We start from the raw sequence: 18,291 nt of genomic DNA on the forward strand, positions 1-18,291 counted from the left end.
CCTAGTTCAGTAACTTGAATAACTAAAAAACCGATTCGGTGAATACTAGACAAGTTACCTAGTTAATTACAAAATAATTTTATAGAACGTTAAAAGATTAACAGAAGACCCTCGAGTCAAACAGTAAACTATTAAACTAGACATCCCACCATGGATACACATTGTCTGCCACCATAGATTTTCGACTACCAGATTCAACGACGAAGAACTAGAAATCAAAGGACGTTGCCAGTAACCACATAAACTCAAATCAAAGATCGAACGAGAACGAATCCAGAGAGTCAAATTCCATCAACAATAAAAACCAAGACAAAGACATACATACAAAGTAGATATAAGCCAACTGCATGCATGATAATACCGCTTAAGAAAGCCTAACATAAACTCATCTAAACTTCCAAAAGCTTGAAGCTTTTTAAACATTAATAGCTCTATCAGCCATACTTTCTAAATGGTAGACCATAAAAACAAGGTTAAGCTTCCATGTTATTTACATAATTACGAAAATCTGTTTTAGATGCGGAAAAAGGCCCTTAATTTCTGAGTAAAATTCTGCGTTGGAGGCAAGAACTCCTCCAAATTCTCAACTACTCCTATTTGTTTAAATGCTCCTACAAGTGTCTTCATGTACCCTTTCACATCATTCTTAAACACCTGTGAACCCGTTGCCTCACCCTCATCACCACACCCGACCCTCACGCCTTTCATATATGCTTTACAACTCGTCAAAATACCCTTGGCATGGTTACGGAAATGCCCAATCACCAAACCCTCAAAATGCTGCATCCAAAAAAGAAAAGATAGTTGAATAACAGCATTAAACCATTTACTTAACAAATAGTTCATCAAACATGATAAATATCATCACTTACAGTTGTAAAATAGTATTTTTCATGTTTTAGAAATGCTAAAATATGTAAGCAATCCCAATTGACATATATAACCAATTTAACAGTGGTTAAAAAGTTGACAAATAAACACACAAACTAATGAACAATCAATAATCAATTAACAAACAGAAGTATACCATCAACAAAAACGAACGGTGAAGATGAACTAACAAATATTGATTTCAATTTTCAACACTTGAGTTTAAGGCTTTTGATTTTTTTAAGCAACGCTAAACATCTAACCAAGCCCTTTTTTAATTATAAGAAAGTAAAACAAAAAGGGTTGTTTTAAATCTCTGTACACTTGATTTAAGCTTCTTTTGCAGGGATTAAAGACTAAAATGCCCCCCATACACTCCAAATGTCCCAAAGTGCCCCCAAGTGCCCAACTTTGAGATAAACATGATCAAAATGGTTATTATTCTTACACGCCATCGATTAAAAAAAACAAATTATGTAATTCATTAATAGTAACTATAAAAACAGCTTTATTATACTAATTATCTAAATGCTTAGACAAACCAATTTTAAAGGATGTGTGCATAACAATAAATTTAGGCAATTTTCAGATTATTCGTCCCATTTGGCCCGTTCCCTTTTCAGCTAATATCTTAATTTGACCCGTTCCTTATTCAGCTTATATTTTACTTTTAACATGTTTGTATTAGTATATAAACTAACTTATTAATATTTATATTAGGTATAGGGGTCTTATTGTAATTGTTGTATTTAGTAGGGTTAAAATGTAATTATATACTCTATAAATAGGGATGATGTTAGACAAATTTGTTAACGTATTCAGTATATTCAATCATATATTCAGTATTGTTCTCAAGATTTGTGTTTGTGTATCATCATCTTGTTCTTATTCAATACAATTGAATTGTCAATTGGGATTTGTTCTGTGTTTGATTTCTAACAGTTTGGCCCGTTTGAGATAAAACAGCCTAAATCAACTCAATCACAAGTAAGCGCATTAAAGTTGCCACCTTTAGTAAATAAAGATACCATCATATAACTAACCAATACAATCATACCTTTGGTGGTTTCTTCATGGTGTAAACCATAGTTCTAAGAGACAATACTAGAGTACGCTCGTTGTATTGCAGTGATCTTCTTTCACCACAAACAGAGCCACTTGATCGTTCATGTCCAGGCTCATTAAAGTACGGTTTTTCATTCAAAATCAGACCCTGTATAGAAAGCAAAACTTGGAATATAGTTGAAACGCCAGGTGTCCATTTCTCATTCTTGGAACCACCCCAAGTGTTCAGAAGACTCAAACAAACTTTGCCACAGTGATAAAGATTTGGATTAATTCTTAGACCACCAGAGTGATAATGCACTTGCTGAATAGAATTGTGTAATATTTGTACCCGTTAGAACTTATCACATAAAAAAAATCAAACGCTAACAAATAAGACATACAGGTGGATCATAAGGATAGTTTTTAGGAAAGCAAACATCAAAGAAAAAAAGACCATCATGATACGGTGTCCCTTCGGGTCCCACGATCACAGCTCTTAAAAGATCCATTCTTGATTCATAAACCCTAACAAATATCATATCTGTAACCAAGTAACATAGTTTATGTTATTAACAGTTAAATCAACCCATACGCATTAACAGATAATGAAAGCTTGTAAAAATCAAGAAAATGAACCAGGCAAGTCTTTTTCAAGAATCCTCCATTCGTCTTGAATCTTTTTAGCCCATTTTCTAGGCGGCTGCAAATTTTATAAAACACATAAAAAGAATCAAAAGTTGGATTAAAGGTAGCATCTTTATTAAAAAAGATCAATCATAACAAGACTTGCCTCCATCATTGCTGAATTTGACCCTGCATGGTGATGATCGGAATAATCCTCAACAATATCAAACTTTTTAAAGTTTTGATGCCTTGTAAGCACCTCATCATTGTTACCAGAATCTTGGACTACAATCCCTTGATCTGACACATGCTCTAATTCGTCAAGCCTATTATTAGAACTACTTCCTACTGAACCAGAAGGCTGTTTATGGTGCTGAGTTTTGACCAGTTTCTTTGCAGAATGAAACTTCATTGCACCCTTTTGTACACGCAGACCTGAACCTGCTGATGTTCTTGACCCGTTAGCATGCTCAGCATGAACCTTCGTTGTAGAAGTTGTTTTCTTTTTCATCTTGATAGAACCTGGAAACTGTGGAATGGAAGCTTCTACTCCAGTAGGAAGATCTATGTTATCAAAATGAGATTGCCAAAACGCGTACTCGTCCTCAGATTCAGACTCGTCAGAAGATAAAATCATGTAATCTTTTCCATTAACCGAATCAGAAAAACCGCCATCTGAATCTAGTTCGGTCACCCCAAGTGTTGATGACATAACTCCCTACCACAAACATAAAACACCATTAACTTACTAACTTACAGACTATCATAGACAGGGTGAGCAAAAACAGAACCGTTAACCGAACCGAAAACCGACGAAACTGAACCGAAATTAACCGAACCAAACCATTGATGTTTTCATATATTTTTAGTATTTATACCTCCATTTCAAGTATTTCATGTTTTATAGCACAATTCATTGTATTTAAACCTCCATTTCATGTATTTATACCTTCATTTCATGTATTGATAAGTAAAAATTTAGACCAAGTTTGATTTTGGCTATCAACCGAAAACCAATTGATTATTTGGGATAAGGCTAATAACCAAACCGAACCATGCACACCCCACACCCCGAATCATAGTGTTAAATAATAAAACTTATACCTTTCCCTTTTTATCGGACTTGAGCGCCATTGCAGACAGAACCGCATCTACATCCTAGAAACACAGAATTTCATGTCATGGTTAGCACTTAACAAGATTGATCTTCAATTTCAAGAATAAGCAAGTTTGGAACTTGTTTCATCATTCATTTGGTAGGTAAAATTAGAGTCCCAAGTGCTCTTTGAATGAATTATTATATCAACACCTTATAATATTAACAAAGTATGCATGATCATACAACTTAAACAGGCTAATAATATAACATAATAATCAACATGAATCTTATTATTACCTGATGTTGTTTAAGCTTCTTATTCTTGTGATTTAGAGGCTGACTGGATCCCTCTGGAAACACCCTTTTCCTGAAGAAAAAATTGATAAATAATTGAACATAATAATTAATTATGTAGTAAAACACAATAAAAAAGTTATACTTAGAGTTTTGAGGGATGCATATTCCTGAAGAAGACCCCATTATGATACGATATGCAAGATTAAAAGAAACCCCTTTTTCTAGGGTTTATGTTTCTTGATCTTAACCCGATAAGTATCTTGTTGCACTGAATCCACATAAGAAATGACGGGTCAAACTCAGATGATCGGCGGTGATTTAGCGGTCATCAAAATGGTCAAAATTTTTATTTATATTTATACTTGTAACCAAATCAATTGATCAATCAGACTATAAACAAAAGAAGCAAATTTCCTGGCGATTTCTTTCTTTATGATATTTTCTAATATGTAGTCACACCGGACTAGTTTGTTTTTATTATTATTATTATTATTATTATTATTATTATGTTCTCATAATATTTTAGTGGGTTTATAATAATAGTAAGTATAGTTTTTTTTAGTAATGATAAGAAGTAGTCTAGTCTGTTTATTGGTTGAGATTAGCTTACGGGTGAAATCAAGTGTTAGACAAGAAGAATGACATAATATGAATAACATATTTGTTAACTTTCTCTCTCTACAGGCAAGGTGCATGTCAATTCTTCTATTATTTTAAAACGTCCATAACTATTTTATACGACATGTTTTAAAAAAGTAAAATCATCATAATAGCGAGTGTTTTTTTATCTTTTATATGAGTATCATATTGCTATATAAAAGTAAAAAAAAATTAGTGGGTTTTTTTTCAAATTGTGTTTTACAATAATTGTGTTTTAGAAAAATAATATGTTTTACAAAATTGTGTGTTTATCAAATTGTGTTATAAATTGTGCTTTTCCTTGTGTTTTTTATATTGTATTTTTTTTTCATTGTGTTTTCTGTTGTGCTTTTTCCGGTGACTTTTCCGACGACTATTTTCAGACTGCTTTCCGGCAAAATTTTAAGGGAAAAGATCCCGGTGGCTTTTCCGGCCAAAAATTCCGATGACTTTCCGGTGAAATGTGGCGGCGGGCGGTGGAGTGGTGGTGGTTAGAAGATTAGTGAAGATGTAAGTATGTTTTTGAGATTAAATTAAGTGGGTTTTTAGATTAAAATAGTGGACCAAAATGCCTTTCTTCCTAAGAAAATTATACTTTTTATTTAAACCCAACCCATATTTTAGTTATTGATTAATTTGATTTTTTTAAGAAATTGTGTTAGTTAACTTTAAAAAAAATTAAATACATTGTGTTGTTTATTTTTTTTACAAAAACATAACATAAATTTTCATTTCTTGTCTCATTAGCAGTTCTGACACGCGTTTGAATCAGTAAATTAGTCATATTTACTCACTTTGAGTGTCCGATGGCGATGAGGAGTAGAATTTCAATTTAAAATGTTGTATTTTTTAATTTATTATTAAGGGAGTTTTACGTATTTACTCTTATTTAACACCATTAATTACATATTTCCATGGACCTAAACAAGCAATTACATGTTTTCTTTTTTTATATCAAATTACCAAGTTACCTATGTCCCTTATCATTAATAAATTAATTAAAAAACAAAGTTATATTAGTTATTTTATAAAGTTAAACCCAAACCATCAAATCATCTTCTCCAACCTATTTCCAGCAAACTCGATTTTTCCAACATGCTTCCGGCCATATCATCACCGCTAGAAATGGCCACAACCACTTTTTCCATCTGAATTTTGTCGTCTCCCTCTACGGCTCTACCTGACCTCACCGAAGACACCGATTTCCCTATGAAAATGCCCCTTGTTAATGTCAATCTTTTTAATCAAATAGTTTTGATTTTATAATAATATTAACATTTATGTTGTTTAAAAACTTAGTCGTGAAAATTTTTAACATATATAAATATTATTTGTATGTAAAATATGAAAATTATGTGCCAATAAACCCATGTGAATAATGAAAACAATTTCCCCTATCAAGTGACTGGAAAGTGAAAACTAAAGTGTCACAGTGACGGTAAAATCTATGTGATATGTTAAGTTAAAATACAAGATAAAGGATACGACAAAATAGAGTCGAGAGTTTTAAAATTTAGATATAGAAGATGGATGAAGTTATATAGGAGGTCTAAAAAAGTGAAGAGTTAATAGTGAATAAAGTGAAAGGGTTGACAATCGTCAATATGAGTAGAGCGCATGTTAACGGGCATTATGTTTTGAAGATCACATCCACTCAATAGTGCCGATACGTATAAGTTTAGTGGCTACTCACACATCACATAACGAGAGCCGCAATGATTAAAAGAAAAGTCGTGCAGCAAAAGTGCTTACACTTCTGGTGTATCACTAGTAGGGAGTTGAGGTCACTTCATGATGAGTTCATGACAAGACAAAACCTATGACCCCTATCAATAAGCAGGGTGGACTGGTGAAGTAGGGGTGTCTCGCACAACCAAGGACTCTATACAGGGCCTAAGAATGATAAGTTAGGTTATATTGCCTATTTGCTTTTGCCCTTTTTCTATTGTTTTGAGTTTTAGATACATGCTATTAAGACCATAATGCAACCATTTGGAGATATTATTACCAATATGGTAAGAGCATTTCGAATGTTACAAACAAAAATCATAAGTAGAAGTAATCATAAGTTCCAGGGGATTGCTTGGGTCTATTATCCTTACATAATAACTATTCCACTGCAATCAGACAGATCAAGTAGGGTAAGATAAAACCGAAAAATGTGACTCGTTGAAAAGATGAAAACAGGAATATAAGCATCATATCGTTTTCTAAAACCCCAGCCCTAACACGCCTTGAATATTAACCATCCAGTGCAACGTCCTAACTTTTCCAAAATGAAAATTGAACGAACGAATATGAAAATGAGACTATACTTCAACAAAAACCACAAAAAAGGAAATTAAAAATTATATATATGAAAATTAAAAACCTATGCAAATATCTGCAAAGATGTTCATATTGCAAAGAACATATTCTCACTTTCTCAGGAAGTACCATACCACTTGGATGGTCTAGCATGAAACAACCATTATGCAGATTCCATATTGATGGGTCCCAATAACCAACACATCTATAAATACCAGACTTTGCATAAATTTTAAAAACACAGCAAAGTCAAATAATCTTTCATAGTTTCTTAGTCTAGAGTTCCCCCTTTTCCACTTCATATTATAAATTAACCATGTCTACCTATAGCAACTGTGGCTGCTTTGACAAGGTCAACTGCACGTAAGTAACATGATCATGTTTTATGCCATCAAACGATTTCAGTTATAACAAAAAAATCTTCTGATATATGTTATGTAATTTGCAGCACCGTGGAGACTATTGTGATGGAGGTTGCTGCAGCTGACAATGATGGCAAGTGCAAGTGTGGTGCTAACTGCAGCTGCGCCAACTGCATGTGTGGTCACTAGAGAAACATGATGATGTAACTGAAACTCGTGGTGCCCAATAGCTATTGTTAGTCTTAATAGTCTATGGTTCAATAAAACTGTAACACGTGTGTGGCCTTGGTCCATGATTATACACATATACATACTATTGTAGTGTAATTTGATCTTTTGTTTTATGCACGCGGTTATTGCAAGAAAACTCAAACAGAAACTACAGAATTTGTAAGATACATGCACATACACAAATATAGCAGTCAAATGAAATTGAAATTAAACCAACAAATACAACAGTCAGAGTAAAGATAACTTTTATAGATCACAAATCAAAAACTCTTTTGTTATAATTACGATTTAATCATTAGCTTATAACAACAAAGACAAGCCGAAACGAGGATTGACCTCAGTAATCCCGAAATGTAATCAATCAAGATTCATGTATTATGAACTTGCAAAAGGCATAGTCTATTATAGCTCATGTAATCTAAACCCCTGAAACTAAAAGATACCAGTGTTTCTAATAATATAATCAGACATTGAAGCCCTCGGAACGAAGACATAAGCGATGAGCTTCAATCCACTTCGAGCAAGCAGATTCACCGTGCTCCACAATGCACTCATCCCTCAGCTTCTTGGTGTCAGGACAAGCACAGCATATCTTCTTCTTCGGTTTTGTTTCAGATCGCTCAGCGGCCACAACGGTTGGTGCTTGCTCTTTTGTTAATCTTAAAGCAGAAGGGAAATCCTGGGTTTGTAACCCACTCATGATTACAACAAGTTCCTGAATAATAAACATGTTTCAATCCAAACAATCTCTAAACTTCGGAAGATAAAAAATGGTTTTTTTTTTGTTTTTTTTTTGGGAACAATCAAACCATACCCCTAAAACCCCATGAACCCTATTAAAACAAAAACACCCAATTGGGTACGATGCATAAACATCGATCGACTATTAAAAAAACAAGATTTAGGTCAAAGAACGTTATCCCAATTCATCAATTGAAAAATCAAGAAGATGACGCAAGAAATGCACAAGAATAAGATCCCAATTGATTTGGGTAAAATGATGCGTACCTTTGTTGAAGCAGGAGAAGGAGAAGTGGAGGATCAGATTATGGCGTGCTGCGTTTGAACGCCGCACAAGAAGAAGTAGAAGAAGAAACTTGAACCGGATCTTCTTGTACGATCCGGACGTGTAAATTTTTTTTTCTGAAAAAGCGAGGTGGTCGCAGGTCGGCAGGCGGCAGACCCCCGTGTAGAACCCTAGATAGTTTCACTCGAAGGGCATAACCCCTTGTTCCTGGGTCTTCCCAGCATCCTCGAATGAACCGTCTCCTCCCCTAATATCACTTGACACCAGTTGTGCCGCTACAAGAGTCAAAACTCTCTGGCATAACGTGGGCAAGATAAAACCCCCGTTTTTGGCTCGGATTCGAACAGACAACCTCCCGAAGGAAGCATAGTTCTTATCTTTATTGTCATAATTAACTAGGCTCGTCTAGAATGTATTTAAGGTTCCTTGTGTATATAGATTTTTAAAATTTTTTAATTTATCATAAAATTTTATTGCTTCAATTCACTTTTAAATTGTGTCGGATACTAAGTTCTAACGAAGTTAAATTTATCCTTGTTATGTAGCCCAACATATATCATGCATTCATCTTGACCCTTCACTACATCATCAACAACTCTTATCATGTCCCTTCGATCTTATACCATGCACGATAAAATTAAAACAAGTAAACACAAATAATCGGCAACGTTGTTTCAAATGTGAAAAACTGTTGTTTAAGTTATAAAAAAAAAAAGATTATGCAGGAACGGCTAGGGTGAAGATAGCAGATCACAATGAGAAGAAAGAAAACAATAGAACTTAGGTACCGTTTGGTATGCAAAAATAACAGTAGGAATGGAATGATTCATTACGTGGGAATGAAAAATGTAGTGTTTGGTTGCTCAATGGAATGGAATCATCCATTACACGTGGAATCCCATTCCATCAAAACCATTCCTTCCCACCCCCCTTCTTTTTTTTCATTCCATTCCTCCTTCACCCTACTTTCTCAACACCACCACCACCTAACAACCACTACCATCGACACCACCACCAACTCCGTCGACAGCACCACCGCCGCCACCACCATTTTCGTCACCGGAGTTACCACCTTCGCCATTGTAAGTTCTTTTTTTTTTGTTAAAAAGTATTTTGAGATATGAGTGTTTTTGTTGTTTCTATTTCATTTCTACAATTTTTTTGGATACCAAACAATAAAAATGAATAATTGATTTCATTCCCATAGGTTAACCAAACAAGGAAATGGAATGGTAATGATCCATTTCATTCCCTTGTCCATTCCATTCCTTCTTTCATTTCATTCCCCCCTTATTCCATTACCTCCAACCAAACATACCCTTAAAGTTCATGAAATATCAATAATTCATTAAATTCTTCAACCCAAAAAAAAAAAGGGAAAATTGGAAATAAATAATCCCACATTTTGTATATAGGCCGATAATAATCACACTTTTAAAAATCACTAGCAATGGTCCCACCTTTTAACTATTTTTCTCTCACTAGTCCCCCGTTAAAAAATACTTAACGTCGTTATGTTTTTCCCCTAAATTCAAACCGATGTTTTTGGACTTTTGATCAGTGAGACAAAAGGTGGGATTCAAACCAGTGAGACAAAAATAGTTAAAAGGTGGAACCATTGCTAGTGATTTTTAAATGTTAGATTATTATCGGCCAATACATAAAAGATGAGATTATATATTTCCAATTTTTCAAAAAAGAAAAACATGTTTAAACAACCAAAAGACAAATATATAATGATAAACATAAGTCAAATTAAATACTAATTTAAATAAAAGATAAGTAAAATTCAATATTTAAATTTATGTAGCTTTATCCTTACCATCGTGGGTCATCGCCCCATCATGGATACCATATATGGATTTCGTTTATCGAAAACAAATAAAACGGATAAATATAAGATTATATGGATTTCGTTTTATCAAAAACAAATGAAACGGATAAATATAAGATTGTGTAGATGATCGTCTCTTCACCATCACACACACATTTATGTATTCTTTTTTCTTTTTATTTAAATATTGGTTAAACCAGAACGTGATAATTAAAGGACAATTTACATGACAATGTCGTGACATGACGTTATACATTTTTAGTCAGCCCACAACTCAGTCTAAAGATTCAAAAAATAAACAATCACAACTTACATTATAATTCATAATTTAAGTATATCTACTAATCAATTTTCAATTACAAAACCATACACAAACCCAAAAGGACATCAGCATCTCACATTCTCACTCCTTTGGAGCCAAGTTGTAATGTACACTTGACTCTCCAACTGCGGGACTTATGGTTTCCAGGGGCGGATCTACGTGTGTGGGTGTGGATTCACGGGAACCTACTGAGTTTCGAATTTTATATAAAATGTTTATATAAAATATGAGAGTGAACCCACATATAAATTATAAGTGAACCCATATACAAAATTAAATGCTAGTCTGGTGGTAAACACCCTCCTTTCTTTTGTTGAAACCTGGGTTCTAGTCCACTTCTAGCCGGATTTGTTTCTTTTCTTTTATTTTTTAACCGGTAAGTTATTTCAAAACAAAGGTGTTTATAAAGAGAAAGTGGACGATACTATACCTGTAACATGATATATTAATCATTGCTAAAAGTTATATACAATAATACTATAATAACTTGATAGCTTGCATGATAAATAAGAGTCTCTAAAACTCTCTATCTACTGATACACATATATAAATACAAAATCTTTTGTCTCAACTCTCAAACACCTTAATATTCGATCATAAATTCATAATCATCATAAAACTTTTTACAACTATATGTATAATTATTTTTTATTTTTTAATTAATTACAAAGTGCCAGCAAATTGATATAAAAAAAACTTAACCGATGAATTGAATATACTTCTTCTCAAGTCTCAACAAATGATCAAGAAACTACTGCCATTCAATATGCAAAACCTACTAGGCTTCTTCTTAAAGTTCCTCCTCCTTTGATGATCATAGTTTGATGGTTGTATCATCGATCATTCAAAGAGACGCCTTCACCAAGTTAGATTTAGCAACCACCGTTAACAGTACCAGTGACGGATCCGGGACTTGCATTATGTATATTTAGAGATATTTCGAAAGTGAACCGTCAAAACTTTCAATCATCGTCTTCAAGTAGTAAACCCTCGAAACTTTCAATGACAATGTTTGTTTTTTTTGTTATTGTATCGTATTGTTATTGTATGAAAAACCTTAACCGACCCGAACCGTTGAAATGACCCTAACCGTCAAGCCGACCCGAACCATTGAATCGATCGAAAGTGAACCCACTAAAAGAAATTCCTGGATCCGCCACTGATGGTTTATATGTCCTTGTTCCTCAAGGCCAGGTCCCCATCTGGTGCGCAACAAGCTCTAAAACTAACCTTAATATTTTTATTTATTTTTTCTATAAACGACATTGCAACATAAAAATCTCTTTTTAGGAGATTAATTACCATAACTAAAAGGGAAAATCTCATAGAATAGTAACCAACTTTCAAAAGTGTTCTAATTAGGTCACTGATGCATATTTTCCTTAAATCGGGTCACTAAATCTTCAAATCAAGTGTCACCGATTTTTGTGTGCGTCAAGAAAGAAATGGATGATAAGATGTGGGTGTCGGAATTTACAATAGATGTAGTTAAATTTAAAAATTTTAAAAAAACGTTAATTATATTAAAATTTAAAAATAAAAAATAAAATTTACGTCGCCACTCAACGTAAACTTCAAAAAAAAGATAAAAAGATTTCCTATATGAAACAAAAAAGAAATTGGCTAAAAAAACATATTAAAACTTTTAATTTAATCAAACACGAAAGTTGAGTGATCTAATTGGAACACTTTTTAAAGTTTGAGTGACCTAATTTGAACACTTTTAAAAGTTAGTTACTATTCTATGAAATTACCCTAACTAAAATCATAAATGAAAGATGTAAACGTTTTCCTTTCCCTTCATTCACAATAATAGATTACAATATATACAGCAAGGAATCCCCTATTTTAGGGATAAATATCAACCTTTCAAATACAAAGATAAACATATCTTTTCTAAACTAATCGGGATTCTATTAATAAAAGTTTATTATTAAAAAAACCACATCATAACATGAGTTTCTGAATTTTAACTTGGTTCGTAGTTTGGTCCAATTCTCCGGCTTATTTAGTTGGTAACTAGGTTTTATAACCCACGCGTTGCGCGGGTTTGTGTCTAGAAATTTATATCTCGCGCGTTGCAGTTGGGGTGAAACTATGAAAAAAAACCATATTGACAAAAAAAAATGAGATAAAGGAAAAATAAAGCAAATTGACTTATATTTATATATCATCATAGTCATTACAAAAGAAAGAGGCTCAAATACACAATTTCTCAATGGGATTGCTTATGAAGCACGGCTTAGTGCCACCATAGCTACAACCAAAGTTGCCATGTCAAGTAGCAAGCCACCATCACCTGCAGCTTATAAAACCTTGTTGACTGTAGAATTAAATTACCTACTATTGTTACATACTTCCACGAAACAGTAAGAAAATTTTTCTTTTTGTTTTTAGCTTTATTGTTAAAACTGTATATATTTTGGTAACTCCTTAAAAGAGTGAAGGACATGTAGTTGACTTAAACAAATATAAAAGTAACAGCAATTTGTAATGAACCACAAACATTCCTAATACTTCAAAACTATATTCGACCCAAAAAGTGGTGGTAGCATGGGTGATATTACTTTATAGCAATATCACTTAACAAAAACAACAAAAGTTATTCTATCATCACCTATGTTTAAATAAGTCAAAACTTTATCATCAAGCGTGAGAAACTTACTTAACAGCACCATATCAAAGTCTTTCAGCAGTTTGCTCAAGCTCATCCAGAATTCATTCAGCAACCATACTGAAACTAAAGATATACTTATATATTAGTTCTAATAATAAGCCAACAGTGGATACAATGCAACACAATACTAAATATAATGCAAACAACACTTGAGTTACCCGAACTCAAAGACTGAACCTTACCGGAAAGTCAGATTCAACATTGCAATTGAAATCAAAGAAATATGAAATGCTTGGATCGAAAACAATCAACTTAAAATCTGCAAACAAATATTTTAATCTATTAGTCGGAGTACTATATCATTCGCATATCACTATACAATGAACTGGGGTCCCAAACACCTATAAATGGTTAGCACTTACCAATCTGAAGGCAACCCGGCAACAAAGCTTATTACTTCTCTCATAGGTATCTATTGGGGTAATAGCTCCGGATGCGGATGATGCCTAATTAATTAATCTGCGAAGGTCAAATAGAGGTGGATGATTTTTATTATGCAACTAAAATAACAAAGAACTAAATGTCTTGGACTCACTGTTCTTTCTAGGTATATGATCTTCATTTTAGTTGATTGTGTGCCTCTCTCTTGTATACATCCAACATGATATATCCGAAAAAAACAAAAACAAAAGCAAAAGCAAATCAAGTTTCATTTCTTTTCAAGAATCATAAAACCCTAGATTTATAAGAAGCTTTAAGACCTACCCAACTTATCTTCAAGGTCCTTGACTTGTTTGCAATATTCCAAGTAGTCTTTACTTCGGTCAAAGTCAGCACCCTATATTGTTGCCATTTTTTACTGTCAAATAAATATAAGAGCAGGTAAGAAATTTTTTCGTTGGCACGAAACCGTACCTTTATTATCGACATCAAATTGGTTTTGAAATGTAGTGAACCCCTGCCTTAACTGTTAGGATCCATGTTTTGGGTAAGTGTAGCAACATGCTAATCGAACCTGTAAACTAACGTGAATTAATTGGTTTACAAATAGCAAACGCATTTAAATCCATATTAACTCTATCAAAGAAATTAGACAACACAAACAAAAGAATTTACATCTAAAAACAATATACCAGAGCGAACATACAACACGCCAAAATAAGCTGAAAAACCACCGATGGTTCTTTTAACTTTGATTATCAGATGGTGAAGGCAGAGACGGAGCGACTAAAAAATAGATTAGGATAATAGATAAACCAAATTAAATTACAAATAACTTCATACCGAAACACGTAAATGTGAGTGAAATACAGTAGAACTGAAAGAAAACATGGCGATTATTACCGTCGATAACCACCACTACCATTTTCATCGCCATAAACTGAAAGGATGACTGAAGCAGGCGGAAGCTGGCACCGAGTAGTTAGAGAAACATAAGAATGAGAAATTGATAATCCGAAGGAATCGATAATAATAACTAATCAGCAGTAGTGACACAAAAGCAAAACACACCTGGTTAAAAATTAGGGTGACGTGTGAAAACCAAGCGAACTATACGAATAACATGACGCAAAAAGTAACCGTGAAGAAGATACAAAAAAAACAAAAGTTTATTAAATTGTCAACTCAAGGCTCAGTCGGTATCACAGCTACAATATACATTGCCATGCCAAATCCGAACATCATCATAGCCATAAATAGAACTGAAGAGGCGGTGTCACAAACATAACCAACATACTTTCAAAAGTTCAATCCAAGTCAAAGTCAATTCCTTCTGGTCATTCAATATATATATATTGAAAGATGACTTCTTAACATGTACATAAACATAATGATTCTTAACATGTACTTCATGTTTAAATGTTTGCAAAGGGTGCTTTACATGTTGTACATTTTGGTTGTAAAGAAATACATGTTTCTTCGTTGCTGATTCACAACATAAGCATCATCACAACCATAAATGAATATGAAGACGCAATTAAAAGCAAATTGGACATCATCACAAACGATAAAACGAAAATTAAATTGTAAACCCAAGGCTCATATTGGTATCACGGCTGCAGCATAAACTACTACGCCCAAAACCGAACGTCATCATAGCCATAAACTGATCTGAAGAGGTGAATACACAATAGGTTCAGCTCCACACCATGGCTGCAAAATAAATTGCCAAGCCTATGACCGAAACATCATCACGACCATAAACAAACGCCATTATATTTGTAATGAGACGAACTTTTTATATCGACAACCAAACCATCTTGGTTGTCAATCCAAGCCAGCAGAGGCTTCAGATACACATCATTACTGAGTCAAAGTTAATGATTTCAAATTATTCAAGAAGCTACACTTGAATGATAATGAAATTTATTCAAAGTCGCAACATAGCAGCGCAAATTGAAGTTCAATATGTAAAAGGTTACAACAAAACAACACAAAAAGTGCAGGTTAGTATCTTACGGCGGCGGAGAGAGGCGTCAAGACGCCACCGGACCACCGCTACCGAGGGTTTCCAAACATAACCCGGCAACTGTAGGTCAACCACGTGTTCTGCACGCCTCCCAACACCACCGCAGCACCACGAACCTTGCAAAACACCGCCACCAGCCCCCCCCCCCCCCCCATCAGCACACCCCTAGGGTTTTCCAGATCGACACCATTCCAATAGCCTCTACACAACCAACCTTGCACCACAACAAAACCCTAAATCAGGTTGTGTAAAGCCGATGGTGGGAGATGCGGCGGTCGTGGTTTAAGATTGATGGTATGCCGGTGATGGTAGACGGGATATCAACAGAGAGAGAGAGAGAGATAGAGGCCATAGTGATAATAATAAAGATAATAAAAGAATCAAAATGTCAGTGATACGTGGCTATGGTAGGAGGTCAAAACAACCCACGTCTGATAACACGTGTAGAACAATCAAAGAGAAACCAAAATGTACAACATGTTAAGAATCTTTTACAACCATTTAAACATAAGTTACTTGTCAAGAAGCTTTAAGGATATGTGAAGAAGTTGTCTTTTAATATATATAATTTGATCATTACCGGCTTTCTGCTCAGCGCAGCTGAGAGCTCAGATGGGAGAAGGAGAAAAATAGTGTAAACATTAAAACAATGGATTCCGCAGTCAATCCAATATTAAGAGTCAATAATTTTCTGTCATTGAACAGAAGAACTAACCACAAAATATGATATCAGCACTCAAGAAATTTCAATTCACATCTAGAATAATAAGATGAACACATTAAGGCAATAAAATCAAACATTTTCTTCATAAAAAAAGAAAAAAAAAAGATAATAAAGAAAGCAAATCTGAAAATCTCCCAAAGATTTACAAATCACAATCAAGAATATATGTGCATGTGCTACTAATTTATCAAACAAGAAACAAAAAAAAACCTTCACAGCCTCCATTAATGGAAGAAGATGTTTCTTCCAACGTCACCAAAGACAGATCGCGCAAGCTGCAATATCAGTTCAAGAGCAAATCTTGAACCAAGAACAAATCTTGAATAAAGAACAAGTCTTAATCAACCCAAGAACAAATCTTGATTTAACAAGAAGTCTTGAATCAATCCAAGAACGAGTCTCGAATCGACTGTATGTTCGTCTAATCATATTTTTCTCTCCAACTGTACGCAAGAAACAACACCCATGAAAGTGCCAAAACAAAATCCCCAAAAACCAGCCGGATCCAATCACGACCGAGCTCCTCAAGCTTCCTCTCAAAGTAAATCCTCCAAATCGCCATGGCAACGTGAAGAAGCACACACCCTTTTGCAAAAAAGCTCTGAAAGTCCCTATCTTTCACAAACGCCACCATTAACAACAATATCCCAACCGCAAACAAAAGCAACCCGGAAAACGAATCCGAAGTTTTGATTAACAACTGATCATGCGGCGTCGATCCCATTAACTTCATGGCAATTTCATTCCCATGACAGAATGCAAAAACCTCATGGCTATAAAACATCATTAGGGTTCCACAACTTAAAGCCACTAGAGAGTAAATTAAGCATATTGAGAAGAAACCTGATGACCCCATAATTAAGAACCCTAATCAAAATCTTGGATTTAATCAATGCTAAAGAAAACCCACATGAGATAATGACCTAACTTGCCCTAAATTATCATCAAGATCAAGAAACCCTAACATAAATAATACCCGGATGAAATTAACCGTCCAAGATCCAAAATTAACCAAAAATAATAAGAACCCTAATAATAGATGAAAGCTTTTCTTACAGTAAGGTGTCAATTAAGTTGAAATAATCAGCTGAAATCTTGAAAATGGGTAAAGGGTTTATAGAATGTAGAAGAATGAAAGCAAAGTGCGAGAGATTGTTGTTTATAATTGGGAACAGCGATAGCGATGGTGGGGTGTTAAGGAAATAATGAGTTTTTTTTATCAAAATGAGGTAGGGAGGAAAAATTATTTATCGATATTGATGATTTGAAAAGTATTTATTAAAATAGGGATTTTAACTATTTTGTTTCCTTCTAACCTTATTGGGTTATTGATAAAAAATAATTTATATTTAAAAGAACTTAGATTGTTTATTTAAAAATAATAATGCAAACTTTTGTTTCAATCTTGATATTCTATCAAAACATATTAATGTTTTTTAATATTCCATAAATATGGATGTAACTTTTTTTTTAAACAATTGTTAATGCAAATGTTTCTAGCTTACAAATAATTTTTTTAGTTTCTTTATAAATATTTTTATGAACATGTACAGTGAAATTTATCTTAATTTTTGATTAAATTTACATTTTAAAACGTAAAAGAAAAAATGTATGCTTCAAATTTAATTTGTAAAATAACATGTATCTTACGAATGGTTTTCATACAATTAATTTTTATATAATTTGTGTAATCCTTGTAGAAGGATATTCCACAGAAAAAAAAAACTTTTTTTTATGAATAACGAATTAAGCATGACCATCATAGGTAACTCAATAGCAAAAGACGACTCTATACGTCTGTAATCTCTAACAGTATTTGGT

At 33.7% G+C, this 18,291-nt stretch overlaps 2 protein-coding genes and 1 pseudogene across 2 annotated transcripts; all 3 read right to left on the reverse strand.

Annotated features, from left to right (window-relative positions):
- Positions 1 to 381: 381 nt before the first annotated feature.
- LOC143531800 (putative ubiquitin-conjugating enzyme E2 38) lies at positions 382 to 3,255 on the reverse strand. The gene is made up of 5 exons (XM_077027013.1): positions 2,708 to 3,255; positions 2,554 to 2,617; positions 2,319 to 2,458; positions 1,928 to 2,239; positions 382 to 780 (listed from the first exon to the last, which is right to left on the reverse strand). The coding sequence occupies exons 1-5, from the start codon at positions 3,251 to 3,253 to the stop codon at positions 514 to 516; spliced, it is 1,329 nt and encodes a 442-aa protein (XP_076883128.1). The 5' UTR covers positions 3,254 to 3,255; the 3' UTR covers positions 382 to 513.
- A 4,494-nt stretch (positions 3,256 to 7,749) lies between these two features.
- LOC143531801 (cytochrome c oxidase copper chaperone 2 pseudogene) lies at positions 7,750 to 8,200 on the reverse strand (annotated as a pseudogene).
- Positions 8,201 to 16,651: 8,451 nt separating this feature from the next.
- LOC143531802 (uncharacterized) lies at positions 16,652 to 17,417 on the reverse strand. The gene is made up of 2 exons (XM_077027014.1): positions 16,866 to 17,417; positions 16,652 to 16,806 (listed from the first exon to the last, which is right to left on the reverse strand). The coding sequence occupies exon 1, from the start codon at positions 17,324 to 17,326 to the stop codon at positions 16,892 to 16,894; it is 435 nt and encodes a 144-aa protein (XP_076883129.1). The 5' UTR covers positions 17,327 to 17,417; the 3' UTR covers positions 16,652 to 16,806; positions 16,866 to 16,891.
- Between the last annotated feature and the right edge of the window lie 874 nt (positions 17,418 to 18,291).

This window comes from Bidens hawaiensis, unplaced genomic scaffold (assembly GCF_021521415.1).
Source record: "Bidens hawaiensis isolate Kalapana, Puna unplaced genomic scaffold, B.hawaiensis_p1.1 tig00009253_1, whole genome shotgun sequence".
NCBI classification, from domain to species: domain Eukaryota; kingdom Viridiplantae; phylum Streptophyta; class Magnoliopsida; order Asterales; family Asteraceae; genus Bidens; species Bidens hawaiensis.